The sequence below is a fragment of the Papio anubis genome, chromosome 12 (genome assembly GCF_008728515.1).
Source record: "Papio anubis isolate 15944 chromosome 12, Panubis1.0, whole genome shotgun sequence".
NCBI lineage: Eukaryota > Metazoa > Chordata > Mammalia > Primates > Cercopithecidae > Papio > Papio anubis.
The window spans coordinates 40,035,180-40,062,169 of record NC_044987.1 but is presented as its reverse complement, the minus strand read 5'-3'; the positions used below and the strand labels follow the sequence as shown (position 1 = coordinate 40,062,169).

At 44.7% G+C, this 26,990-nt stretch overlaps 1 protein-coding gene across 1 annotated transcript; it reads right to left on the bottom strand.

Annotated features, from left to right (window-relative positions):
- Window positions 1-6,624: 6,624 nt before the first annotated feature.
- On the bottom strand, window positions 6,625-26,764 carry GPR83 (G protein-coupled receptor 83). The gene is made up of 4 exons (XM_003910556.5): window positions 21,461-26,764; window positions 17,555-17,680; window positions 14,410-14,543; window positions 6,625-7,961 (listed from the first exon to the last, which is right to left on the bottom strand). Exons 1-4 carry the CDS (start codon window positions 21,845-21,847, stop codon window positions 7,337-7,339), a joined length of 1,272 nt encoding a protein of 423 aa, XP_003910605.1. The 5' UTR covers window positions 21,848-26,764; the 3' UTR covers window positions 6,625-7,336.
- Window positions 26,765-26,990: the final 226 nt, after the last annotated feature.

Genomic DNA, 26,990 nt, shown 5'->3' with positions numbered 1-26,990 from the left:
TTTGCTATAACTAATACATCAGATTGGTTCCATTTTGATATTCATTCCAATGACTTTCTTACATTATAGAGGCTGGAATGCTTTTTAAAAATGACATATCCTGAACCCTTTTATAGTTAGTGATCTGCATGTGACCCAGGTTCTGGTTGGGGGACAAACTCACAGGGACTTGGAAGGCAAAAGAGCTATGTAAAGTAGAGGCTGGGAGAAGGTCAAAGAGCTCTTCTAGTGAACACTAAGTTGGGGGCATTTGGTTTATTTGTGGCATCTGCAGCAGAGATTCTAGTGTTCATTGATAACCAATTGCAGCAATATATTTTCTTCCAGTGCAGTCCCACAGAATAACTGGGCATTTCTCTTGGCTGACTATTTCTGCTTGTTAAACTTCCAAATCTCTCTAATGTTCCTGAAAATCTTTTAATCTCTCAGATACTACGTAAAATTGCTTTTATATGTAAGCTAGCTAGAATGATTTTTGTTTTCTACAACAAAGAACAGTGATCAATAAAGAATTCATTCCAGAAATGGTGGCAGACTACAGATTTTAAGGACCTGGGAATCTGGAATTTATTCTTATTTCATAGGGTTTGAAGGCAATGAGGACTGGGTAGCATTACAGGATGAGGCACAGGTGTCCCAGAGCATGCAGTGGCCAAGCAGTCACCGTTCACATTCCCATGTGAATTTGTGAGGGGTCAAATGATAAAGGGAATTTCGACTTATGTCCTGCTTATGGTTGGGGGCATACATCTAGCCTGTAGTTAGTCCCTGACTTCCTAAGTGTAGAGTTGGAATACACATGAGAACAATTATAGTAGTGTCACATGCAGGCCCCTGAAGCTTCTCCTTCCAGTGAAGACAATAAACCAAAAGCAACATCGTGTCCTTGGAGGAACCATAGAGGCTTGTGTCAACATCAAATATATGAAAGGTACAGAGATGGGGATTCCTATTAAAGTCCGTTGGTCTCTACCTAAGACAGAAGGGGCTTAGTTCTCATACATAGAACTGGGAATAAGCAAAGTATCCAGTTTCTCAACCAAAGTGCTGGAAAATAGAAGAGAAAGGAGAAATGCTGATTGGCAGCATAATGGCCTCCCAGTGATGTTCATCCCAATCCCTAGAAGCCATGAATATGCTCAGGCAAAGGACAAGTAAGTTTGCAGATGGATTTAAGGTTGCTAATTAGTTGACTTTAATACAGTAATAGATTATCCTGGATTACTAGGTAGACCCAATGTAATCACAAAAGTCCTGAAAAGTAGATGGCAGGGTGGAAGAAGCAAGTCAGGGAAATATGACTATGAAAGAAGTTCAGAAAGGTACAAAGTGGATGGCTTTGAAGCTGGAGGAAGGGACCAAGGGCATGGGATGTGCACAGTCACAAGAAGCTGAAAAAGGCAAGGAGATGGATGCTTCCTGGAGCCAGTAGAAAGGAGTGCAGCACTGATGATGCCTTAATTTTAACTCCAGGACACCTGTGTCAGACTTCTGACGTACCTACAGAACTGTAAGAGGATCCATTTGTGTTGTTTAAGCAACTAAGACTGTGGTAATTTGTTAAGGCAGAAATATAAAACTAATACAAATGTCTTCAAAATTCTAAGAGAAAATGCTTTTCAACCTATTATCCTGTATTTAGACATACTACTAATTAAATGTGAGTTTAAATTAAAGATATTTTCAGGCATTTGAGGTCTCAAAAAAATGAGGTCCTATGCATCTAAGCAGTCTTGGGAAACTGCTGAAAGATACGGACTTCCAAAATAAGGGAGTAAACTAAATAAGAGGAAGACAGGAACCCTGGAAACTTGACTAGAGCTAACACTGGAGAAAGTAGAAGGGAAGTCCTGGGAGAACAGGTATTCTGCAGATGTAAAGAGCAACTAGCTCAGAGCAAAGCAGCATAGATAGCTTAGGAGGTCGAGGGGAACCAGTTGTGGTGGTGACTGGCAGAGCACTCGATGTGTGTGGCCATGTTGCAAAGGGGTCTTAACTTGGCAGTGAACTGTATTTCCATGTTTTAATAATGGAAATATAGATGTAACTTGATTGGAAGATGTAGGGAAGAAAAGTGAAGGCCTAGACCTCTAGGCCTCCATTTTCATTGGTTTACTGTTTGTTTGTTTATAGACCACAGGGTTACAAAACTGGATTGATCATACTCCAATTCTAGCACCCTTTTAATGTTCATCCATGTATGACCTGCTTTTAGCCATCTGGTTATTTTAAATAACGTAATAAGAACCCATGAACTCACTGCCCAAAAGAAAATCTAAAACCTAGACAATTATCTAACCTTGTTCCCACCCCACACTAACCCATACCCCTTCTCTCCCACCTGAGGTCACCAACATCCTGAATTCGGTGTTCAAGATTCATTTGTCTTCCTCATGTTTCAGCTGAAGATCTTAAATTCATGACTAGTCTGAAGACAGTGTCTCCAGTGGACTAGAAACAGAAACAAAGAAGGAGCTATTAATATCAAGGCCTTGTCCCAATGAAGTAGCAGATAGCTTCTTCTCTGCAAGAGAGGTTATAAAACCTCAGAGAGGAGACTGGGCCCCAGAGTTTTCTCACATTAAACATATCATTGTTGTTTTTTTATTCTTTCAAAAATGCATATAGCATTGCATGTATTCCATTTCTTCCTTCCCTAACTACTCCTTGAAATGAAAGAGAATTGGGGGGTGCACAGAGATGCAGAAGATGATGAAGTAAGATGCTAATGATCAGGACTAGGAGGCTGGCAGCATTCACCTTCCACCTTTAGGCTACACTCTAAGCCACGCATGTTTCACCAGTGGGAGCTCCAAGACCCCCAGTCTTCTCAGATTTCTCCCTGAATCCAGACACCCCAGAAGGACTGCTATTACCATAGAGGTCTGTGTAGCACATCACAGCAAGCTTAGTAGCAGTAAGGGTTTAGTGGCGTTCTACCTGTGCTACCTGAGGACCTTGAGGCCCAGGTTGGCTGTGGAATGGCAGTTTTCCTTGGCAACCTGCCATAATCAGTGATGTAGTTTAGATATTTGTCCCCTCCAAATCTCATGTTGAAATTTGATCCCCAATGTTGGAAGTGCGGCACGGATGGAAGTGTTTGGGTTATGGGAACAGATCCCTCATGACCAGCTTGGTGCCATCCTTGTGGTAACGCATGAGTTCTCACTCTGTTAGTTCCTGGGGGAACTGATTGTTAAAAAGAACCAGGCACCTCCCTCCTCTCTCTTGTTTCCTTCCTCTTGTCATGTGATGCCTGGTCCCTTCGCCTTCTGCCATGAATGGAGTTCCCTGAGGTCCCTCACCAGTGGCAGATGCTGGTGCCATGCTTCTTGTACAGCCTTCAGAACTGTGAGCCAAATAAATCTCTTTTCTTTATAAATTAGTCAGTCTCAAGTATTCCTTTATAGCAATTCAAAATGGACTAAGACAGTCAAGCAGGCTTCAGCAACTTGGGAGTCACTTAGAAGCTTTTTTGGAAGACAATTCTAACGAGAATTGACCTCACAAAGCAGCCATAGATCTTGCCTGTACTAAAATGATGGATTCCTTGGCCACTGAGCTGCAAGAGGCTTTGGAGCTCATCTAGTCAAGCATTTCCCAAAGTATGTAACTCAAGCACTAGTTTTTTAGGATGGTTGATAGATTTTACCCAAAAAGGTGTCTCTTAATCAGGGAAATTTGGGGAATCCTAGATTTTTTAAAAATTAAGATTCTATTCTACGTACCTTCTCAGAACCTAATCTCCAAGAGGATAGCCTTTTCCCAGTTTAGCTGTGCATGATCTTTAGCAGGTTGCTTAAGTTAGCTGAGCCTCTGTTTCCTCATCTGTAATAATAATGCCCACCTTGGAGGACTGCTGTGAAGGTGAGTGAGATAATGAGCTCTGAGGCATTTAGTACAATACTGCACATAGGCAGTAGTAACAAATTCTTAGTTCCTTCTCCTCCTACGCCTTTCATTTTTCTTTCAAATTTTCCTCTAGGCTTAGCAAATTACCCCTATTTACAACCTTCTGTGAAATTGTTTGAAACTAATTTCCTGAACTCTGAATGGCATCAGGTAATTATGTATGTAATGAAGGCTTACCCAGCTTACCTCGTAGGATTGTAGGATCCCAGGCTACAGTGGGTAGCATGGTAAACACAGGGAATGTGGTGTGCACTGCACACTGCCAAGTGGGAGAATTGCTCTCAAGGCTTGAGTGGTAGCTTTGCCTCATCCTGAGTCACTGAGGAACAGATGGAGTCCCAGGTTAAAACACGCAGCACAGAATTATAACTACAAAAGCAGGAACTTGGGCAGCTGATCAATGGAAGAAACACTAGACAAAGAGGCAGAGGTTCCTCAACTGGCTATTTAATTTCTCAGGGCTTGAATCTCAGCATCTGCAAAATGCGGGGTTGAGTAGATATTCTTCATGCTCCCTTCCTCTAATCCCTGCTGACCCCACTTTAAAGGTTACCAGTTGTGACTAATTGCAAGACCAAGAGGCACAGTCCACACACCTGAAGTAAATTTTATTGAGATGAGCAATTTACAATAAAACACTTTACAGCACATTGGAAAAACTCAAGTTTCACAAATTTTACATTCACAAATACAAGTCACTTTTCGCTCAAAGGCACACAGGGACTTTGGGGAAGGGACAGACCTAATGAGCCATCAGTGGGTGCTCCCCAGAGAAAAAGGTTTTCTCTGGGACTTGGCAGAACTGAAGGTCCCTGACTAACAATGGTTCAACTTAGGTTTTCAAAAATTTTATGATGATGTGAAAGCAATACACATTCAGTAGAAACCATACTTCACATATCCATACAACCATTCTGGTTTTCACTTTCAGTACAGTACTCAATAAATTACATGAGCTATTCAATACTTCATTACAAGATAGGCTTTGTGTTAAATGATTTTTCCCAACTGTAGTCTAATATAAGTGTTCTCAGAACATTTAAGGTAGGCTTGGCTAAGCTACGATGTTCAGTAGGTTGAGCGTATTCAATGCATTTTCAACTTCCAATATTTTGGACTTACGATGGGTTTACTGAGATGTAAGTCAAGGAGCTTCTGTATTCCTAAACACCCTCAGAGAGGAGTGAAGTGCAACATCCTCCATGCTTCCCAGAGCAGGACAAACCTTCTGTATCCCTGCTGTCTTGTCTCATTCTGGTTCATAGAATTTTTTTTTTTTTTGTTTTTGAGACAGAATCTTGCTCTGTCACCCTTGCTGGAGTGCAGTGGTATGATCTCGGCTCACTGCAGGCTCCATCTCCCGGGTTCACACCATTCTCCTGCCTCAGCCTCCCTAGAAGCTGGGACTACAGGCGCCCACCACCACGCCTAGCTAATTTTTTGTATTTTTAGTAGAGATGGGGTTTCACCGTGTTAGCCAGGATGGTCTCGATCTCCTGACCTCGTGATTCGCCCGCCTCGGCCTCCCTAAGTGCTGGTATTTCAGGCGTGAGCAACCGTGCCTGGCCGGTTCATAGAATTTCTATGGCAGCTTTCAGGTGAAACCATTAGCTACTTCTTGACACACCACAGAGACCATAAGTACAGGTACATGAGCCTTTTGTCCTGAAAAGTCAATTTGGGGATCCCTGTGGACTTAGAAGACTCTCTCTGCCCAATGAAAGTCACGGTTTTGCCCATAATTCAGTAAGTGAGTTTTCAAAATTTTGTGTCTTGAAAATTTTCAACCATCTTCATAAATAGAAACTAGGATAATGAACCCTCATCGTTCATTACAGGGAAGCAGATGATGTGACCAGGTTCAGTTTCAGTTAACAGCCAAGAGGTCTAAGTGACAAACTCTCCCTCAAACCTTAGTTTCCTACTGAGCTCATATCCATGCTTTGCTTTCAGAGTTTATCTGGTGCTCGAAGAAAACCTGAAAACAGTGTGTCAGTCGCAATTGTTTAGAGCAGGTGAATTAAGCTCGATTCTGCCTGACAGGTCTCTTTTCTGGGTGATACAGTGAGTCATTCAGGACCAGATGGAAGGTGATAAAAACAATCAGTCCCTGGAGCGAGATTTCTCTGGCCAGTTAGACCTTTAAGAATTGAGGTTTCTTAAGGATGCATAGGTTTCTGTAAGTCAAAGTGACACCTGAACCACTAAAATGATATTGACAGTGAATCTCCTTTTGAGAAATGGCGTGAAAAAACTCCCATTATTCAGACAGCACAGCAAAATGCCTTTCTAGACAGCTCCGGAGGATGAGGTGTCTAAGCACAATTACTTCCAGCATATTGGAAAGCCTGCTCCCTCATCTCTTGTGAAAACAGAACAATGTTTCACCACCTCTTGTTTTTGTGCAATAGCAGGAGAGGAGGAATCATGCCTCCTGGTTGAGTTTGATTCCCTGGTTCATCGTGAGGCTGCCTCTAAGGAGGGGCATGTAAGCCAGGCCCTTCCCACCACTGTCTATGATAGGGGGCAGTTCTGTCTGCACGGTGACAGGCTTCACCTTGGGTTCTTCTCACCTCTTCTTCAACTCTTCTGGTGGACACCCCTGGGAAAGGTACCCCTGTTTCTGTTAATCATTACAATCTAAATGAAAAAGTATAAATGAAAAAAAAAAAAAAGGTCATGCACACATGCACAGTCACGCACACAAAGGAAAACATTGCAAATAGAGCCACAGCATGTTCACAGATGTTATCACAAATGGATGGGATAAGAGTGTGTGTGTGTGTGTGTGTGTGTGTGTGTATGCTTTTTCTGAATTTTTCTAAGTGGTAATAATAAGTGCCCTTTGTTTTAAGGAACCCAAGTGGGTCCTTTCTTGTCTGCGTATTGCTAGGCCACTGAAGACTTCTGATTCATCATGGCCCAGTGACTCCAGAAAGTGAGGCATAAAAATCTCCACGCCCACTCTGGCTTGCTGGCATTTCCCTGGCCCGTGTACCTGTTTCAAGCAGAGCTCTGTGCATCTGGGTCACCACACCCAAAGTATGATGCAGGTCTCCCTTCGGGATGCTTAGCAGTAGGAAGGGCTGTAGGGCAGCAGCTGCCCCACAGATGGAGGCAGTTGAATGATTCAGCCCCCATCTGGGCCAAAGTTGTCCTCGCTCCTCTTCCTCAGAGATCCCGACTGCTGTGCCTCCCAGTGTTTCTTAGATGGGAATTTATGAACACATGTCTAGTTGGTGGTGCCTTTTAGTTTTCACATCACATGGGGCTAGGAGGCTGGACAGTTTCCTAGGAATTCAAGAGTCCTACAGCTTCTGCAGGAGCGTGTTTCCAGCACTCTGAAGATCATGTGTGAGAATGGGCTGTCTTTCCCTGCCTTGGGTGGAGACAGACCCCTCCCACTCCCTCTTCCCAACCTCCTCTAACTCATTGTCACAATGGGTTCCACAGATGACAGATCTGTCTTCCCAGACTGGAGTTGGGAGGTGGGCAGGAGGTTATTGGCGAGGGGAGCCCTCTGGCCATCATTCTTCTCTGTCCAGGCCACCCTGAAGGAAGGAACTGGGGAGGGTGGCCTGTCCTCCTGAGGCTTGGGAGGTCTTTGACACATGCTCAGTAATGCCTTTAGCTCAATCCTGAAATTCTCGTTCAGCCAGCAGTATATGAAGGGGTTATAGCACGTGCTGCTCATGGCAAACCAGTGGAAGGCAAAGTAGAGGGCATTGTTGGTGCGGATGACCTTGCTGGACAGGAGGAGGACATAGCAGTTGAGGGGGAACCAGCAGAGGGCAAAGAGGACCACCACCAGCATCAACATTTTGATGGTCTTCTTCTTTTTGCGCCGCAGGGCAAGGTACTGCTCCGTGGTTACATCGCCAATCATGTTACACAGCCACAGTTTCTTGGCCACACGAGCGTAGGCCACAGAGATGATGAGGAGGGGCAGGATGTAGAGCAGGATGAAGGTGGCCAAGTCCAGGTACTTCCAGAAGAGGTCAGCTGGCTCAGGGAAGTCTGGCAGGCAGAGGGAGCGCACAATGTCCTCACTGGGGGCAGGAAGTAGGGAGGGGGAGAGAGGTAACAGAAAGGAGAGATTAGTGTGGAAAGTCTTCATCCCAAGAAGCACTGGCCTCTCCTTCCACCGGGCTCCTGGTACATCCATCTAATAAAGCACTTTTGATGCTGTAGCCTAATTATCTGATTACATTTTTGCCTCCCCCACTAGGCTGGGAATTGCATAGAGGTAAAGGACACACCTGAATTTCTCTGTGTTCTCTTAATCTTGTGCAATTCCTAGCCCATAGTAGAGACCCAATAAATATTTCTTGAATAAATGAATGAAATGCTCATGTTCCCAGATTGAAAAGTAACTCATCCTTGAGGAAATCCTAGAATTTCCCATTGTGCTACTTCCCCATTTTAAAGGGAAAACTAAGGCATAAAGAAAAGAAATGATGGGTCTTGAGCATATGAGTGGTAAAGCCTGAACTAACATCTCTTCAGCCGTTCATAGAACAAGTATTTATTTTATATGGAATGTACCCCGGTCCTCTTCAGCCTTTTTAGGAATATCCATGTGGCTTGGTGCTCTAGTTCTATGTGCTGGTGGTCATCACTAACAAGAGAGAGAGGAAACTTCCTTTGCTTTTGTTAGGGGGGAAAAAAATAAGTCCTCTATGTGGAAAAGTAGAAGGGCAGCCTGGATGTTGGGGGGTGGGGGCCTGGGCATGTGATTCATTTCAATGTCCTAGAATTCCTGGGGGGGGGGGCCTTTATAAATTAGTTGAAATCCACCTTCTGGGCTTATTTCTCTTGACCTTGCTTTTGTCACAGGAGTGAGTGTGTGTGTGTGTGTGTGTGTGTGAGTGTGTGCTGCAAGTGGGGTGGAGCATGGCTCCTGTGACAGACACTCCCTGGATCCCTGCAGAGCCCCTTTGCCAGTCTGGAGAACCAACCACCCAGCAAAAAACAGCTGGCACCTGTGATCTTCTAGGTGCCTAGGACTCCCTTAAGGCCACCCAAGGCCCTTCCCACGATTCAGTACAGCCATAATTGGCCGGCAGTTTTCAGTTTTTCTAGGAAACACCTGTAACAAAAGACTGAGAGATGGAGAAATAGGAAAGCCCAGTTACCTGGCCTCAAGTTGAGGCCAACTCTGCATTTTCAGTCAGCCCCAGAGCCTCCTGTGGGGCAGGGACAGCTTCCCCTGAAATCACACCCTTCCTTAGTCTTTCCCTGGTCCCTGTCCAGCCTCTGCCACTCTCTTTCCCATTGCTCTTGTGAGCACTGCCTCAATTAGCCACTTGCAGGTGTACCTGACTTTAAGGCAAAACCTGTCTCTAAGGAAGGTTATCTAACACAACAAATGAAGCCCGGCAGGGTGGCTCATGCCTGTAATCCCAGCATTTTGTGAGGCTGAGACGGGCAGATCACCTGAGGTTCGGGAGTTTGAGACCAGCCTGACCAATATGGAGAAACCCTGTCTCTATTAAAAATACAAAATTAGCCAGGCATGGTGGCGCATGCCTATAATCCCAGCTACTTGGGAGGATGAGGCAGGAGAATCACTTGAACCCGGGAGCCAGAAGTTGCATTGAGCCAAGATTGTGCCATTGCACTCCAGCCTGGGCAACAAGAGCGAAACCCCATCTCAATAAATAAATAAATAAATAAATAAATAAATAAATAAAAAGCAGGAGTTACAATCCTAATCTCTGATAAAACAGACTTTAAGCCAACAAATATCAAAAGAGACAAAGAAGGGCATTACATGATGGTAAAGGGATCAATGCAGCAACAAAAGCTAGCTATCCTAAATATATACACACCGAATACAGGAGCACCCAGATTCATAAAGTAAGTTCTTAGAGACCTACAAAGAGACTCAGACTCCCACACAATAATAATGGGAGACTTTAACACCCCACTGTCAATATTAGACAGATCAATGAGACAAAAAATCAACAAGCATATTAAGGACTTTAACTCAGCTCTGGACCAAATGGACCTAATAGACATCTACAGAACTCTCTACCCCAAATCAATGGAATATACATTCTTCTCAGCACCACATCACACTTATTCCAAAATTGACCACATAATTGGAAATAAAACACTCCTCAGTAAATGCAAAAGAATACAAATAATAACAATCTCTCAGACCGCAGTGCAATCAAACTAGAACTCAGGATTAAGAAACTCACTCAAAACCACACAACTACCTGGAAACTGAATAACTAGCTATGAAATGACTACTGAGTAAATACCAAAATGAAGGTAGAAATAAAGATGCTCTTTGAAACCAATGAGAACGAAGACATAACGTACCAGAATCTCTGGGACACATTTAAAGCAGTGTGTAGAGGGAAATTTATAGCACTAAATGCCCACAAAAGAAAGCAGGAAAGATCGAAAATTGACACCTTCACGTCAAAATTAAAAGAATTCAAGAAGCAACAGCAAACACATTCGAAAGCTAGCAGAAGACAAGAAATAACTTAGATCAGAGCAGAACTGATAGAGATAGAGACACGAAAAACCCTTCAAAAAAAATCAATGAATCCAGGAGCTGGTTTTTTGAAAAGATCAACAAAATAGATAGACCACTAGCCAGACTAATAAAGAAGAAAAGAGAGAAGAATCAAATAGATGCAATAAAAAATGATATAGGTGATATCACCACTGATCCCACAGAAATACAAACTCCCATCACAGAATACTATAAACACCTCTATACAAACAAACTAGAAAATCTAGAAGAAGTGGATAATTCCTGGACACATACACCCTTCCAAGATTAAACCAGGAAGAAGTCAAAACCCATAATAAACCACTAATAAGTTCTGAAATTGAGGCAGTAATTAATAGTCTACCAAGCAAAAAAAGTCCAGGACCAGATGGATTCACAGCCAAATTCTAAAGAGGAGCTGGTACCATTCCTTCTGAAACTATTCCAAACAATAGAAAAAGAAGGAATCCTCCTTAACTCATTTTATTAGGCCAGCATCATGCTGATACCAAAACCTGGCAGAGACAGGACAAAAAAAGAAAATTTCACGGCAATAACCCTGATGAACATCAATACGAAAATCCTCAATAAAATACTGGCAAACCAAATCCAGCGGAACATCAAAAACCTTATCCACCATGATCAAGTCAGCTTCATCCCTGGGATGCAAGCCTGGTTCAACATATACAAATCAATAAACATAATGCATCACATAAACAGAACCAATGACAAAAACCACGATTATCTCAATAGATGCAGAAAAGGCCTTCAACAAAATTCAGCACCTTTTCATGCTAAAAACTCTCAATAAACTGGGTATTAATGGAACGTATCTCAAAGTAATAAGAACTATATGTGACAAACCCACAGCCAATATCATACTGAATGGACAAAAACTGGAAGTATTCCCTTGAAAACTGGCATAAGACAAGGATGCCCTCTCTCACCACTCCTATTCAACATAGTATTAGAAGTTCTGGCCAGGGCAATCAGGCAGGAGAAAGAAAGAAAAGATATTCAAATAAGAAGAGAGGAAGTCAAATTGTCTCTGTTTGCAGATTGTGTATTTAGAAAACCCCATAGTCTCAGCCCCAAATCTCCTTAAGCTGATAAGCAACTTCAGCAAAGTCTCAGGATACAAAATCAATGTGCAAAAATCACAAGCATTCCTATACACCAATAACAGACAAACAGAGAGCCAAATCATGAGTGAACTCCCATTCACAATTGCTACTAAGAGAATAAAATACCTAGGAATACAACTTACAAGAGATGTGAAGGATCTCTTCAAGGAGAACTACAAACCACTGCTCAACAAAATAAAAGAGGACACAAACAAATGGAAACACATTCCATGCTCAGAGATAGGAAGAAACAATATCATGAAAATGGCCATACTGCCCAAAGTAATTTATAGATTCAATGGTATCCCCATCAAGCTACCACTAAGTTTCTTCACAGAATTGGAAAAACTACTTTAAACTTCATATGGAACCAAAAAAGAGTCCACATAGCCAAGACAATCTTGGGCAAGAAGAACAAAGCTGGAGGCATCACACTACCTGACTTCAAACTATACTACAAGGCTACAGTAACCAAAACAGCATGCTGCTAGTACCAAAACAGATATATAGACCAAAGAAACAGAACACAGGCCTCAGAAAAAACACCACACATCTACAACCACCTGATCTTTGACAAACCTGACACAAACACGCAAGGGGGAAAGATTCCCTATTTAATAAATGTTGTTGGAAACACTGGCTAGCCATATGCAGAAAACTGAAACTGGACCCCTTTTTTACACCTGATACAAAAATCAACTCAAGATGGATCAAAGACTTAAACTAAGACCTAGGATCATAAAAATCCTAGAAGAAAACATGGGCAATACCGTTCAGGATGTAGGCATGGGCAAAGACTTCCTTTTAGTGTCTAAAACACCAAAAGCAATGGCAACAAAAGCCAAAATTGATAAATGGGATCTAACTAAACTAAAAAGCTTCTGCACAGCAAAAGAAACTACCATCAGAGTGAAACTACAGAATGGGAGAAAATTTTTGCAATCTATCTATCTGACAAAGGGCTAATATCCAGGATCTACAAAGAACTTAAACAAATTTACGAGGAAAAAAAAAAAAAAACCATCAAAAAGTGGGCAAAGGATATGAACAGACACTTCTCAAAAGAAGACATTTATGCAGCCAAGAGACATTTGAAAAAATGCTCGTCATCATTGGTCCTCAGATAAATGCAAATCAAAATTACAGTGAGATACTATCTCACACCAGTTAGAATGGCAATCATTAAAAAGTCAGGAAACAATTGATGCTGGAGAGGATGTGGAGAAATAGGAATGCTTTTACACTGTTGGTGGGAGTGTAAATTAGTTCAACCATTGTGGAAGACAATGTAGTGATTCCTCAAGGATCTAGAACTAGAAATACCATTTGATCCAGCAATCCCGTTATTGGGTATGTACCCAAAGGATTATAAATCAGTCTACTATAAAGACATATGCACACATATGTTTACTGCGGCACTATTCACAATAGCAAAGACTTGGACCAACCCAAATGTCCATCAATGATAGACTGGATTAAGAAAATGTGGCACATATACACCATGGAATACTATGCAGCCATAAGAAAGGATGAGTTCATGTCCTTTGCAGGGACATGGATGAAGCTGGAAACCATTGTTCTCAGCAAACTATGACAAGAACAGAAAATCAAACACCACATATTCTCACTCATAAGTGAGAGTTGAACAATGAGAACACATGGACATAGGGAGAGGAACATCATACACTGGGGCCTGTCAGGAGGTGGGAACTAGGGGAGGAACAACATTAGGAGAAATACCTAATGTAGGTGACGGGTTGATGGGTGCAGCAAACCACCAGGGCACGTGTATATCTATGTAAAAAAACTACATGTTCTGTACATGCACCCCATAATTTAAAGTATAATTTAAAAATTTTTTAAAAAGACATACCAGTGACCAACAACAACAATAACAAATGACAAAAATCACTCTAAGAGGCTGGGCACAGTGGCTCATGCCTGTAATCTCAGCACTTTGGGAGCCCAAGGTGGGCAGATAACCTGAGGTCAGAAGTTTGAGACCAGCCTGGCCAACATGGTGAAACCCCGTCTCTACTAAAAATACAAAAAATTAGCCAGGAATGGTGGTGCGTGCCTGTAATCCCAGCTACTTGGGAAGCTGAGGCAGGAGAATTGCTTGAACCCCGGTGGCGGAGGTTACAGTGATCTGAGATCCTGCCATTGCACTCCGGCCTGGGCAACAGAACGAGACTTTGTCTCAAAAAAAAAAAAAAAAAGTCACTCTAAGATCATTCATTCAGTAAATGCGTACCAAGAGCTTGTTATGTGGAGACAGTAAGCTACGTGTGGGGATCACCGAGATAACAAAGAAACAGGGCCAGTTCTTCCCAAACTGACAGTGCAGCAGGGAGATCACCTAATGAAGCAGTTTAAGTTTTAAAAAACTGTGTGTTGAAAGAAAGACATTCTCATTCAGTAGAGCATAAGATAAACATGCACAGGAGGTGGGGGAGATAGAGAAGCCTGCCTCAGGCTTAGACTTGCATGCAGGTTTTGTTTGTAGATAGTGTGAGCAGTTTACACCTTGCTCCTTTTCAACAAGGCCTTGGCGACTGGGATCTCAGGCTGCGTGAGTACAGCACCCTGGTGACAGACGCTGATAACTATTGCTTTGTCCTTGCAGAGAACCCGGAAAGAGAATAGGGGAGAAGCTAAAGAAGAGAGAAAGCAGACAAAATGTAGAGGACAGGCATGGACCAGGAGGTAACAGGATGGGAGCGAGCCAGAGAAAGACTCAGTGAGTCAGGTACTAGTCACTCAGAGAGTTGTGAGCTCCTGGGGGCCTCAGGTATTCCTTGGTCGAGCCTGACTCGGGAGAAGATGCGAATCACCAGGCGGATCCCTACGAATTCATCTCACCTGTATTTGAAGGTAAATAATTTCTGGCAGATAGCATGTGGGAGTGAAAAGAACGTAGCCATGGTCCAGATGACAGCGATGTAGATGACACCCTTTGTGATTGAGATCCGAGGTTTCAAGGGGTGCATAATGACCTGGAAAACAAGCAAACCGCATCACTAACTGAAGACGTTTTGGAACAAATCAGATATCTGGGCCAGGTGCAGGAGCTCACGCCTGTAATCCCAGCACTTTGGGAGGCTGAGGCAGAAGAATCACTTGAGCCCAGGAGTTCTAGACCAGACTGGGCAACATAGTGAGACCCTGCCTCTCTCTATTTTTTTTTTTAATGCAGCACAGCAACATGGCACAAGTATACATATGTAACAAACCTGCACGTTATGCACATGTACCCTAGAACTTAAAGTATAATAATAAAAAAATAAAAAAAAATAAAAAAAGTATCATTTCATAAAAAAAAAAAAGAAAATACATAAATAAATAAAAAGAAATCTGGATGGCACAGCTCACTTGTCACATAAGGCAGGCCCTATTGATAAAGTCAAGCACCCCTTATGTTCATTATCGAGCCCCTGAGCTACACCAGGTAGCTGCTGGGGGAGAGGAGGCCCAGCCATGTCCCACCCAACAGCCCACCTCCAGAGGAGGAAAGAAAGGGTCATCTGGATTCAGAGACCTGGGGCAGGTCTTCTGCCTCTTGCTGATCATACTCAGGCTGGGTCCAGTGAGAGGACTGGGAAGGGGTCCAGGAGGAAGGCTGCTCACATGGCATCACAGTGAGGCTGGGAGAGGAGCAAGTCCATGGTCAGCTCCCATCTCCTCGGGACCTGAGCTCATCTTCCCATGATTCTAGACCCCTTAGGTTATGATGGACTCTGAGAGGGTCTGAGCTGACAGACAGGAAGAGACCATTCTCATCACTCATCCTGGGAAGCTGCATGGGCACTTATGTGGGAACTCCCAACATGTTTATGAAAGCCATTACTAAAATTGCACCAGGGCCCAGCTCTCACACACCCATAATAAACTCAGTGTTGCAGGCTTCAGGCTGAAATGCATCTTGGAGTTGCTACTGTATATCAATCAATTCTCCTAAAAGGTTTAAATAAAGACTTAGAGATTTAAAACCATCCTCATTTTCAGATGAGAACATTCTTTTTTGAAAAAGGCATTTGGGATAGGTTAGTCCAGTGTTAGGGGGAAGAGGTCAGGAAGAGGTGCCACCACCTCTAGATGCCATCCCAGAACACACTGGACATTCTGGCTGTGTCCTGAACTTGTTTTTTATTCCTCCCAATGTTTTCAAGGTTTCATGGGAAGAAGCAATGAGGCTTCAGAAGCTGACAGCATATCTCCGTTCTGGATTCAGCCATCTCTGCCCCTCACACTCTTGTGTTCAGATTGCTGAAGGGAGTGGCAGCCTGGGGCAGAGGCTCCAAGCACTTCTCAAAGACTCCGTTGACCTTGGGACAGAGCCCCTTGTTGGGGTATATGTTGCAGTAACATGGTCAACATGAGCAAGGTTTTGCCCCTATTTCCCAGACCCACCCTTAGCCCATGGTCAATGCTCAGTTGCATTAATCTGGGGTAAGCATAGGCCAGGTAAAAGTAATCAGAAGTCCTTCTAGTTAAATTAAGGGAGACAGTTAAGAAAAGGCAGGAAATATTGATATGCAAACTTTTCACACTTTACACTAGAGCATCTGCAACATACATTAAGAGTTGATTCTTACAAAATTATGGCATTTCAGAGATAAAGAGATCTCAAAATTTGACTAGTCCCATTCCTTATCAGATGCAGGAATCTCCTCAAATACCTCCCCATCAAGTTGTCATTCTCACTTTGCTTAAATATGGCTGGTGACATGAAACTCATTACCTCCCAGGCAGGTTTGTCTACCTTTAGACACTTCTACGAGAGAATTCTTCCCACATTGGACTGACTGTATCTTTGAAACTGCATCTTTGAAGCCTCCTATCCCGTGGTCCTTGTTGCATCTCATGGTGCTACTCAGAATAAATCTCATCTTTCTGTGTCTGGTGGCCCTCATAATACTGGCCTTGTAGATTCCTTTGAGTCTTCTCAGAACAGCATGGTCTAGTGACTGGAACATGGGCTTGGAGCCAGACATACCTCAGTCCTAATCCTAGCTTCACCATTCATAGGCACATGATCTTGGAAAAGCTACATATGCACTTTACTGAGCCTCCATTCTATAATTCAGCATAGGTCTAAGCATACAACGTGAGTTCATTGAGTAAGCATGGAAAAGGCGCCTGGCATGAAGCTGTCCTACTTAGATGTCCTGGTCAGTTCCTTTCACCATATATACCTATGAGCTTCCCATGCGGGCAGAACTGTTAGAATACCTTCCTGACCCAGGGCTGCTATGCTCCACTGCAATGCCTGCTCCTGCCACCTGGACATCCTGGCTTGTTTTCCGCCTGAACAGCCTGAATTGGTAAATATTCATCTCTCACTCTGAAGCCTCGTCTCTGACCTGCAATTACTCCTCTCCTTTAATCTGTGATTTTCCGGGTTTGCTTTTCCATCCTCAAAACAAGCTCACTAATTTCTGAGACAGAAAATGCCAGCAATGGCCGGGCACGGTGGCTCATGCCTGTAATCCCAGCACTTTGGGAGGCCGAGGTGGGTGTATTACCTGAGGTCAGGAGTTCAAGACCAGCCTGGCCAATATGGTGAAGCCCCATCTCTTCTAAAAGTACAAAAATTAGCCGGGCACGGTGACGGGCGCCTCTAATCCCAGCTACTCAGGAGACTGAGGCAGGAGAATTCCTTGAACCCAGGAGGCAGAGGTTGAGTTAAGATGGCGCCAATGCACTCCAGCCTGAGCGACAAGAGTAAAACTCTATCTCAAAAAAAAAAAAAAAAAAAAAGAAAAGAAAAAGAAAAAAGAAAATGCCAGCAATGAGTATTTATTGGATGAACAAACTAAGAATAACTTTCTGTGACAATTAGGACAAAGGGTTTAATATCACTAACCTATGTGTTCATGTTGATCAACAAGAAGAGAAACACACTCATTGAAAACTGGGTTAAAACGCTGTCTTCAGAGCCCCTGCAACTTCCAGGAAAGGGAAGCAAGACAGGGAAGAGCAGAGCATTAGGGGTAGGTGCCCTCACCTGGTGGCGGTCCACCGCAATGGCTGTCAGCGTCAGTGCTGAGACGTGCAGGGAGCAGTACTGGGCAAAGCGGCTGACATGGCACATGCCCTTCCCAAATATCCATGTGCTGTTCACAAAGCGAACCTGGAGATGAGCCCAAAGATGTTAGGAGACAGACAGGCCTTGACTTTGACACCCATCCCTAGAGGTCTCTGAGGAGCATGCCCTTAGGAGGATTCCTCCAGCTCCTCCCTTCTTTCTGTCTATGAGACTGAATTGTGGAGTAAACATGATTTTCTCCAGCACAACTCATTTTCATTCATTCAATTCAGCAAACCCTGATCATGCTTCTGGGCCAGGCTCCGTTAGGTGCCAGGAGAGCTTGGGAAGGATGTGGGCTTTGGAGTTGGACTTCCCACCTCTAACAGTTTCTTACTGTGAGGGCCTGGGCAAGATAGGTAACCTCTCTGAATCTGTTTCCTCATTTGCAAAAAAAAAAAAAAAAAAAAGCCATCAAAAATCTCTTCCTTATAGGCTTAGTATAAGGTTTAAATTTTTTAAATGTCTGTAAAGGGCAAAACACAATGTCTGGCAGATTGTTCAGCTAGTATTAGAAGTAAATAGTAGCTATTTTTATGTGCAATAACAAAATTCACTCTTGGTCCACACAAGTTCACTCTAGTAGGGGAGACACATCTGAATTGTCACAACACAGCATGCATGCAGGCTGTGCTGGCAAATCTTGGCTAAACTGGCCTTGCAGGTCATCATCTGGCGTGGAGACCCAGGGACCTGGAGAGGTATTGACAGGGGAGAGAAGACAAGCTCTCAAAACTGTGTAGGGCCCTAGAAGCAGGCCCGGTCCTTATCCCACATCACCCAGCACTATTTACTCATTCAATCAGTACTTGAGCAGCTCCTGTGAGTAACGTCCCATGCCTGAGAGAGATTGAGCATTGATTCTGATTAAGGAGTTTGCAGCCAGGGCAGAGGAGGGTCAACTCAAGTGCAAGACAGAAAGTAATCAATGCTTTGTAGAGACCCAGACAAAGGGCAATGGGGCCACCAGATAGGGATGGGAGTGGGCAGAGGCACAGAGGCATAGAAACAGGGCAAGTCGGCCCAAGAGAAGGAGTATAATGTAGTGACTTACAGCAGAGTGTTTGCCACTGATCACTGTGACCTTGGGCAAGGCATTGGGCCCTCTGAGCCCCACTTTCCTCATCTGTAAAATGGGCTAACCCTTTTCACATGGTTGTTATATCAATCAAGATTGATAACACATGTAAAGTAGGTACAATAGTGCCTAGTACATTAACGCTATCAACTGCCATTATTACAACATATGAGACATACAACATATTATTATTACAACATATGAGGCTTCTGCCTCCCCTGCCCACTCCTCCACTGTGCTTCCTGCTGCTCCAGCTTCATTGAGCCACTCAGCGTTCCCACAACACACCATGAACTTTGATGCTTCAATGCCTTTGTTCTCCCTGGTCCCTCTGTCTGCACTAAGTGTTCATCTCGACCTGGAAAATTCCTATTCAGCCAGGTCCTGTTGAAATGTCACATTCTTTGCAGTCTCCTTTGACCCTCTCATGGGACTCTGATGGGTCAGAATGAAAGACTCCCTCCTCCAGGCTCCACTACATTCTGTGTACATCTATCTCTTATCTACCAGGGGAACTGTAAGCAATTGTCTGCTTTTCTCTCCATTATCAGAGCTGGGCTTCATGCTGACTGCAGTAGATGAAGTGGATAGGAAGGGAGACCAGGGAAGAAGGATATCATTGCCAATCAGCCAAAGGCAGGGATGCCTTTCCCAGTGGGGGAGCCTGAGCTGAGTAGGCCGAGGGGTTGGAAGCCCCTCCCCATAACCTTCTCCCTTTCCTACCTGCCAGCACCTTATAAACTGTAATCCAAGTTTGGATTGGGGCAGTTTGATGGGTCAGGTTCAAGGCTAAGCTGCTTTGGCTCATACTGGAGGGGGTGCTGGGTTCTGAGGACCTTGACATCCTGTAGATCTCTTGCAGGAGATCCTCTGGGGCAGGTATTGCCAGCTGTCAGGTGTAGCCTGTCCTTGAGTCCGTGGCCTCCCTACCCCTTCTTGTGTCTGCTGCAGATCCAGCCCTGCATCCTGGCTCTGGGCAGCAGCAAAAAAGGCCATGTTCTGTGGTTTCCCAGTGCCCAATCTGGGTAGACCAGCCCAACCACACCATTGTAGGTTCTCAGGTCAGAAACCAAGGAAGGGGCAAGGGGTGGCAGGGATGCTGTTGTCTTGTGCTTTGAGACACCCAGGGAGGAGGGGAGTATTGGAAAGCCCACTCATCCTTGGGTAATGCCCAGGGGATATTGAGCAGCTATCAATACGTTAGATGTAGGCTGAAAGGAGATCAGAACAAGTCCAGGGTTTGGAGTAGCAGAAGCTAAACATGGTCCAAGAGTGTTCTTTACTCCCAGCTGGCTGGCTTAGTGGATCGACCTCTGGATTTGAGTTAGGGGATGGAATTCTCATCCTGGATCTGCCAGCTACTGGCCAGGTGGCTTTGGACAAGGGACTGAACCTCTCTGTGCCCTAGTTTTCTCATCTGCAAAATGTGAGTAATATTCTAATAAGTGAGGATGAAAAAGAGAATGTGAGGGCACTTTTTCAATATAAGATTTGGAAGGATGTTCACACAGGTGATGGACTTGTGGGGGTTCATCCTGTGTTTTTTGCTTGGCTGTGATATCTGGTTGTGTGTGTATGAGAGATAGCGGAGAGAGAGACAGAGAGGGATTAACAGATATTGCTTTAGTAATCACTCAAATAATAGTTATTCCATAAAATGAAAAAATATAACACACTAGAGAAACATGCAGTATAACTGTCACTATGGTTGCTCAGTCATCGCCCTTACAGTCCCAAAGCATCCATGAGAGCCACACTCCCTGATCACAGCGGGACACCACCAGTGCTAAGTAGCCAGGGCTTGGGGGAGGAATCCCATCAGCTGCAATGTGCAAATGCCCCCAGCCTGCCCGATCTCTGTGGCCCAAGCCCACTCCCCTCATTTCTTCCTCAACACAGACCTCAAACACAGCCTCATGATCAACCCACAGAAGGGAAATGCACTTTAAATAAGTGGTCTGGGAAAATGAACTTAATGTTCCATTAAAAATTAGCAGTTGTTTGATATTTCAGTTGTAGCACAAAGCAGCATCCCATGGGTACGGGTGGGCACTGAATAGGCTGCACTTCAGAGGGAGGGGGACCTGATCATCTCTGCTGACATTTCAGGGGCATTGATTTACTGCTCAATTATCAAGCAAGCCCAGACCCAGTGAGATTAAACAGGAAATGGTCATTCATTTCCAGCTGGCTGCAGACACTCAAACTATTGACCCAATGCCACCTCCGCAGAAGCTCTGGCTTATAAAGTGATGAGACAGAAAGAAGTGGGGAGGAATCAGAGTGTGGCAGGGGAGAGAGAGGAAGAGAGGAGAGGAGGGGAGAGGAGAGGAGAGAGAATAGAAAAATAAAATCACAGAGAGACTGACAAGAAGAAAAAGAGATAAGAGGTGAGGAGACAGAGACAGACGAATAGGGAGACAGAAAGACAGAAAAAAAAAAGATGAGGACACACAGACAGAGACGGAGAAGAAAGACAGAAAGACTTCAGAGAGAGAGACAGAGACTGAAAGAAAGACTAAGAAAAACAGAGGAGAGAGTCAAGAACCGAGATGACAGAGGAGAGAGAAAAGAGACTAGGACAGGAAGACAGAGGCAGAGGAGAGGAGAAATGAGGAGGAAGAAAGACGTGGAGACAGCAGTGGGGACCCACAGAGAGACACAGAACGGCAGAGGGAGGCCAGAGAATTGAGATAGGAGAGGGAGACGAAGAGAGAAGGTGGGGCGGCAGGCAGCGGGCCCCTTACCAAAGTGAAGGGGGTGTTGAGCAGCGTGATCATTATGTCGGCAACTGCCAGGTTGACGATGAAGAGGCTGGTGGCCGAGTGCATTCGCTGGTTCTTAAAGATGACATGACAGACCAGGACGTTGCCAAAGAGTGAGAAGACAATGATGAAGGAGTAAGCCACGATGAGCAGGGCTTTCACCGTGGGGTTCTGGGACTCGGCGCCGTAGCGCCTCCTGCCCACAAAGTTCTGCCAGTCGGAGAAGGTGTAGTTGTTCCAGGAGAAGAAGTGCGAGGCATTGGGCACGGCCAGGGCCGCCTCCAGGCTCTGCTCGTCAGCCCGGCCCTCGTGGGGCTCGGTGGCTCTCACCAAGGGGAGGAGACAGAGCACCAAGAGGTGAGGGACCATTTTGCAGGAGCCACCCCTCCCCTGGGAGCCTGCGGGTCGGGCGCCCTCTCGCCGGGCTCGGGGCGCGCAGCCGGAGTGCAGGGCGCAGAGCGTGCAAGGCCGTCCCGGGGAGCCAGTTAGCCCGGACCCGCGGAGCACCGCGCAGCCCGCCAGCAGCCCGCGGTCGGCACCCCAGCTCCGGGTTTGTTGGAGCACTTTTATATCTCTGCTCCCACCAGGCTGCTAGGGAGCGCCTCTGCCTATTGGGCAGCGCGGCGTCTCTCGCGGCGACGGTGACGCGCTCCAGCTCTGACAAGCCTGGCTCCCCCTACCCTGCCGGTGGCGCCGTTGCTGCCCCCACACCCAGCCGTTCCCACTCCCGCCCGTAACTCCTCGGGCTTCGCTTCGGGGGCTCCTTCCCCAGCGCGTACATGCTCGCGTGGTGTCGGCTTAGCCTCTTGTAAAGGAAGTAGACAGGCGGGCGGGAGGAAGCCCACAGGGGCATTTGGGATGATGAGGGAGCATGCTGGCAAAGCCGGGTCAGTAACAAGGATATATTCCATTTGTTTCCACTTAAGCCTTAGCTTTGCCACAGTTTCAATATCGAAGTGGATGGCTGCGTCCCGGCGGTCCCAGGAAAAAGGCAAACCAGAAATTAGAGACCTTAAGGATTCTCCAAGTCCCCCGAGTATCCAGGTGTCAGCGGTGCTGGAGGGCTTATTAAAGGTTGACGGTTTGACAGTCCCCAGGAATGCAATCTGGGGAGCTTTGTTTTCCAAGGAAACTCTTCAAAGCAGTTCTGATGGCATCAAAGAAGCGAAGGAAAAGAGTTTAGCTATGTGCTTACCTCTTGAGTAATAGTTTTTCTGCCATGGAAGTCCGTGAAGCTGTATCTTTATAGAGGTATTATGAGCCATGCTGTTTTTCATTCCCCACCTAGTTCTCCAGGAAACCTTGCTATCATGCTCACCTGTTTTCACTTCCACTGTGAAAACTCTCCCAGTCACTGGGTCCTCTGCCACCCACATGCCTGTGGTAAAGACCATGGGCTCTGTAATTAGGGTTTAATCCCAGCTTTGTCACTTCCTAGCTGTGAAATCTTGAGCAAGCCATTTAACATTTTTGATCTTGGTTAAAAGGCTTTCTTTTCCTAAATGTGAGGTTTTCAGAGACCCCTGTATACATCTCTCACTGCATTGCCCTCTGGTGCAAGAGATGCGATATGTGGTTGACTACTTGTAACCACCTCTGACCCCCAATAGGAAACACCATGTTGATTCTTTCCATTGTGTCAACGTGCCCTGGGGAGCAGTGTGCTTGGGCTGGGACCCAAACAATGACTCAAACCTAGGTATCACTCTTGTCTCCAGTTTTCCACTTCACATGTACTCTTCAAGCAACTGTGTCTGGAGGAAAGGATGGCTAGCAGATATCCCTCAATTATACTGAAGGACCTGGCAGGTCTCACAGGATTAAGTGGCTGAAATAGGGGATTATGTGACAGATCCTAGAAGGGACAAGGTGCTAGGCCGACGAAATAATACATCTTTAGCTCCAGGAAATAAACCAAGAGACTGCCTGTAAACACTTAAAGCTTTGGTAGACTTGCTGCTCCATCAAGATGACTTGGCATCATCTTGAGAGGCAAGGCTGGAATATGATGATCATTTAGAAAACAGAATCCTAGTCAAAAGAACTGTGCCCAGTGTCAAGAAAGAGTGTATGGATAGAAGAGGAATAGTCAGCGTCAAGCTCAGAGAAAGAAATCAAAGGTAGCCCGTGCCCTTCCAAGCACTCTCTTCCAAGTACCCCAACAGGTGCTTGCTAGCAGGCATATTTGTAATCTGGGCCACCTAACTAAGGTCTTCACTTTGATTCCCTTCTCATCATGCCTACCTTGTAAGTGTGAGGGCATTTACACCAGAAGCCTGAAACTTTCTCTCTGAAAGAGGTGAGGTGTTTTAGTTCTTCTTAGCTTTCCCCAAAAGCATCTCCTGAGCCAAATACTCTAGTGAGAGGGTTCATTTGAGAGATGAAGGCAAACACCAATAGGGAAGTGGAGAAGCGTGACAAGAAAGGGAAAGCAACCAGTAAAGAGTGTTGTCAAGCCAGCTACCACGGTGGGTGACAAGCTGAAGTCTGCTGGGAAGCCAGTGTAAGGTGTACACATCAGCTATCCAAGCCAAGGGGTGACAGAGCTGTGTTATCTGTACTCCACCTCCTGTTACTGGTTGAAGGCTTCTCCCAGGGGTGTGCTCCTTCTCCCAGGATGCTCCTGAACTTCTGGCCTGCCATGTGGATAGTCAAAATGGGCTCCAGAGGCAAAAGGACTCAGGCAAATAAATGCTACTGCTGGCAGTTACAAGTTGCACTGGTGTGCTCTGAAAGGGGAGGAGGTCCTGAGAAAATCCAAGGGTAGGCATGAGGTCTGGAATCACTTCCTCTTCCTCTTCCTCTTCCCACAGGCATTCAGCTCTCCACTCAGCCAGGCCTGGGCCTCCTGAGCCCTGCCAAGCCCTCCTCTCAGCCCAGCACCACTGCCCCAAACTTATCCTGAACTTCTGAAGTCACAGTCTTTAATGAAACAAGAATATCCCCCCACCTTACCCCACACGAAGGCTGAGTTATTAAAAGAAGTTCTTTTCTCAGAGGCATTATGGGTACTGTAAATCACTGTTGTTCTTACTAAGTGGTTACAGGAAGACACAAGCAGCTCTTACAGTGAACCAGCCTCTTGTTTTGTATATTACAAATAAAACCAAGGACACTGAATAGTCAGTTTGTGCCAAATAGTAAGTATAGTCCTAGATCTCTAATAATAGTCACACATAGTAAACACAGCAAAGAGCAGAGGGTTTCACTCTCTCAAATGTACTTGAAACAACAAAAATAAAACACTTCACACTATTTTAATAAAAATGAGACCAAGAATTATAGAATATAGTAGTCCCCCCTTATTCATGGGGTAAACATTCCAAGATTCCCAGTGGATGCCCAAAACTGTGGATAGTACCAAACCATATACAGGCTACACATGAATTTCTTTTTCCCTCTTCACAATTTCATGGATAGAAGATTCATTCTTATTACAGATCTCAGCAGCCTCAGCTTACGATTTTTCCCCCCTTATTAAATCAAGAACTTTCACCTTTTCACATAATGGAAGTATTTTACAGCTTCTAGCTGGCATATGCTAATTGCCAGCATGGCTACTCTTGCAGCTTTGGGGCTATTATAAGTAAAATAAAGGTTAGTTGAACACAAGCACTGCAATACCTTTACGGGAGCTCTGACAACTGAGGTGGCTACTGAGTGACTGAGGAGCAGGTACTGCATGGATATGCTGAACAAAGGGAGGATTCACATCCTGAGTGGACAGAGTAGGGTGGTGCGAGATTTCTTCAGAAACTGGAAAATGAAACCTTGGATAAAGTGAGACTACTGTAACATCACAGAGGCCTAAGAAAGAGGTTTTGAGAGCCTCGCCACATCAATATTCCTGACACTGCAAACAATGCCTTTTTAACTCCAATATTACTCTCTGAAAAGGCCCTACTTGAGTTAAAAACTCACCACACTCCCAGTTCCTTAGGGTACTAATCACAGTGGCAGAAGCGAACAAACAGCAGTTCAACACAGTGCCAGGCACATGACAGTCACTCCTAGTTTAATTGTACCAGTTGTATGTCATCATACTTGAATTACAAATGAACCAAGTAAGCCTCAAATACCAAGTACAGCTGAAGATATGCTCAAATGCAATAAAAATGCAAAGTGTGTAGGCAGGCTAAGCCAGGAATTGCTTTCCAAGTTCCAGCACACTGAGCCATAGAGTAAAAAGGTATATTTAGGATATGTAAAAAGAAGCACAACCAAGCTCCAACTTCAGTTTGTGGCCCCAAATTAAATTGTAAGTAGCTTGAACTTACTCTGCACTTCTACATAGAAACTTTTCTAAATGGTGGCTAGGGTCTTAAGCCAAATCCAACAACCCATTTAACCCATATATGGATAAATGGTACCACAGGATTGCTAGCTAAAGTTCAGGGCTCCAAGGTGTTATGCTCCATTATCTGCTCCTCTTGAATTAAACGTCCCCCTGGGTGATCTCGGCCACCTTCACTGGTTTAACCATCCATTAGTCACCAATGACTCCAAGATCTGTATCTCACTTACCACCTGTTAAAAGCTCCAAATCTGTATTATGTAACATTTCACTGTTGATTAGACATTTTGACCTGGAATACCCACCCACTTCAGCAAGCTCCCAACTCAGTTCATTATATCCTGCTCTTCCCTCACATTCTTGTACTTGCTCTTTTTCCTGTTCACTTGTTCACCACGGTTAGAATCTTGTGGTCATCTCACACATCACCAATTACATGACACTATGTATTTGAGGATGCTGTTTCTCTGCCTACAGCCATCCTCTCCACCACCTTCGAGCCAGAAAAACTCCTTATTCTTCAAGACCCAGCTGAAATGTTAACTCCTCTCTGAAGACTGACTCCCTTGACTGCCACAACCCCAGAACAAGCAAAGTCAATGTTCCCAAATCTGCTCTTTTAAAAGTACTCCCATAACATATGATTCATTCTCTGATACTGTACTGTCCTTGTTGGGGTCTCATGATTTGCTACACGTGTATTTCCTATGAAATTGTCAGCATTACCAGGCCAGGAACTACTGTCTTCCTAATGTTGTCTCCTACAGCCTAGTACTAAGACAGGGAAAACTGGCAGTACTGAGGTTGAGATACTGGCTCTGGAATCAGAAAACCCAGGAGGCAGGTCTTTGTCTCTCTAAATACTCTTATCTGTGTAGTAAGTTCCTGCGACATATCTAATTTAATTATTTTTGTATTTTATTTTTCCATAAGCTATTGGGGCACAGGTGGTATTTGGTTACATGAGTAAGTTCTTTAGTGGTGATTTGTGAGATTTTGGTGCACCTATCACCCAAGCAGTATACACCTCACCATACTTGTAGTCTTTTATCCCTCACCCCCTGCCACTCTTCCCCCCAAGTTCCCAAAGTCCACTGTATCATTCTTATGCCTTTGCGTCCTCATAGCTTAGCTCCCACATATCAGTGAGAACATACGATGTTTGGTTTTCCATTCCTGAATTACTTCACTTAGAGTAATAGTCTCCAATCTCATCCA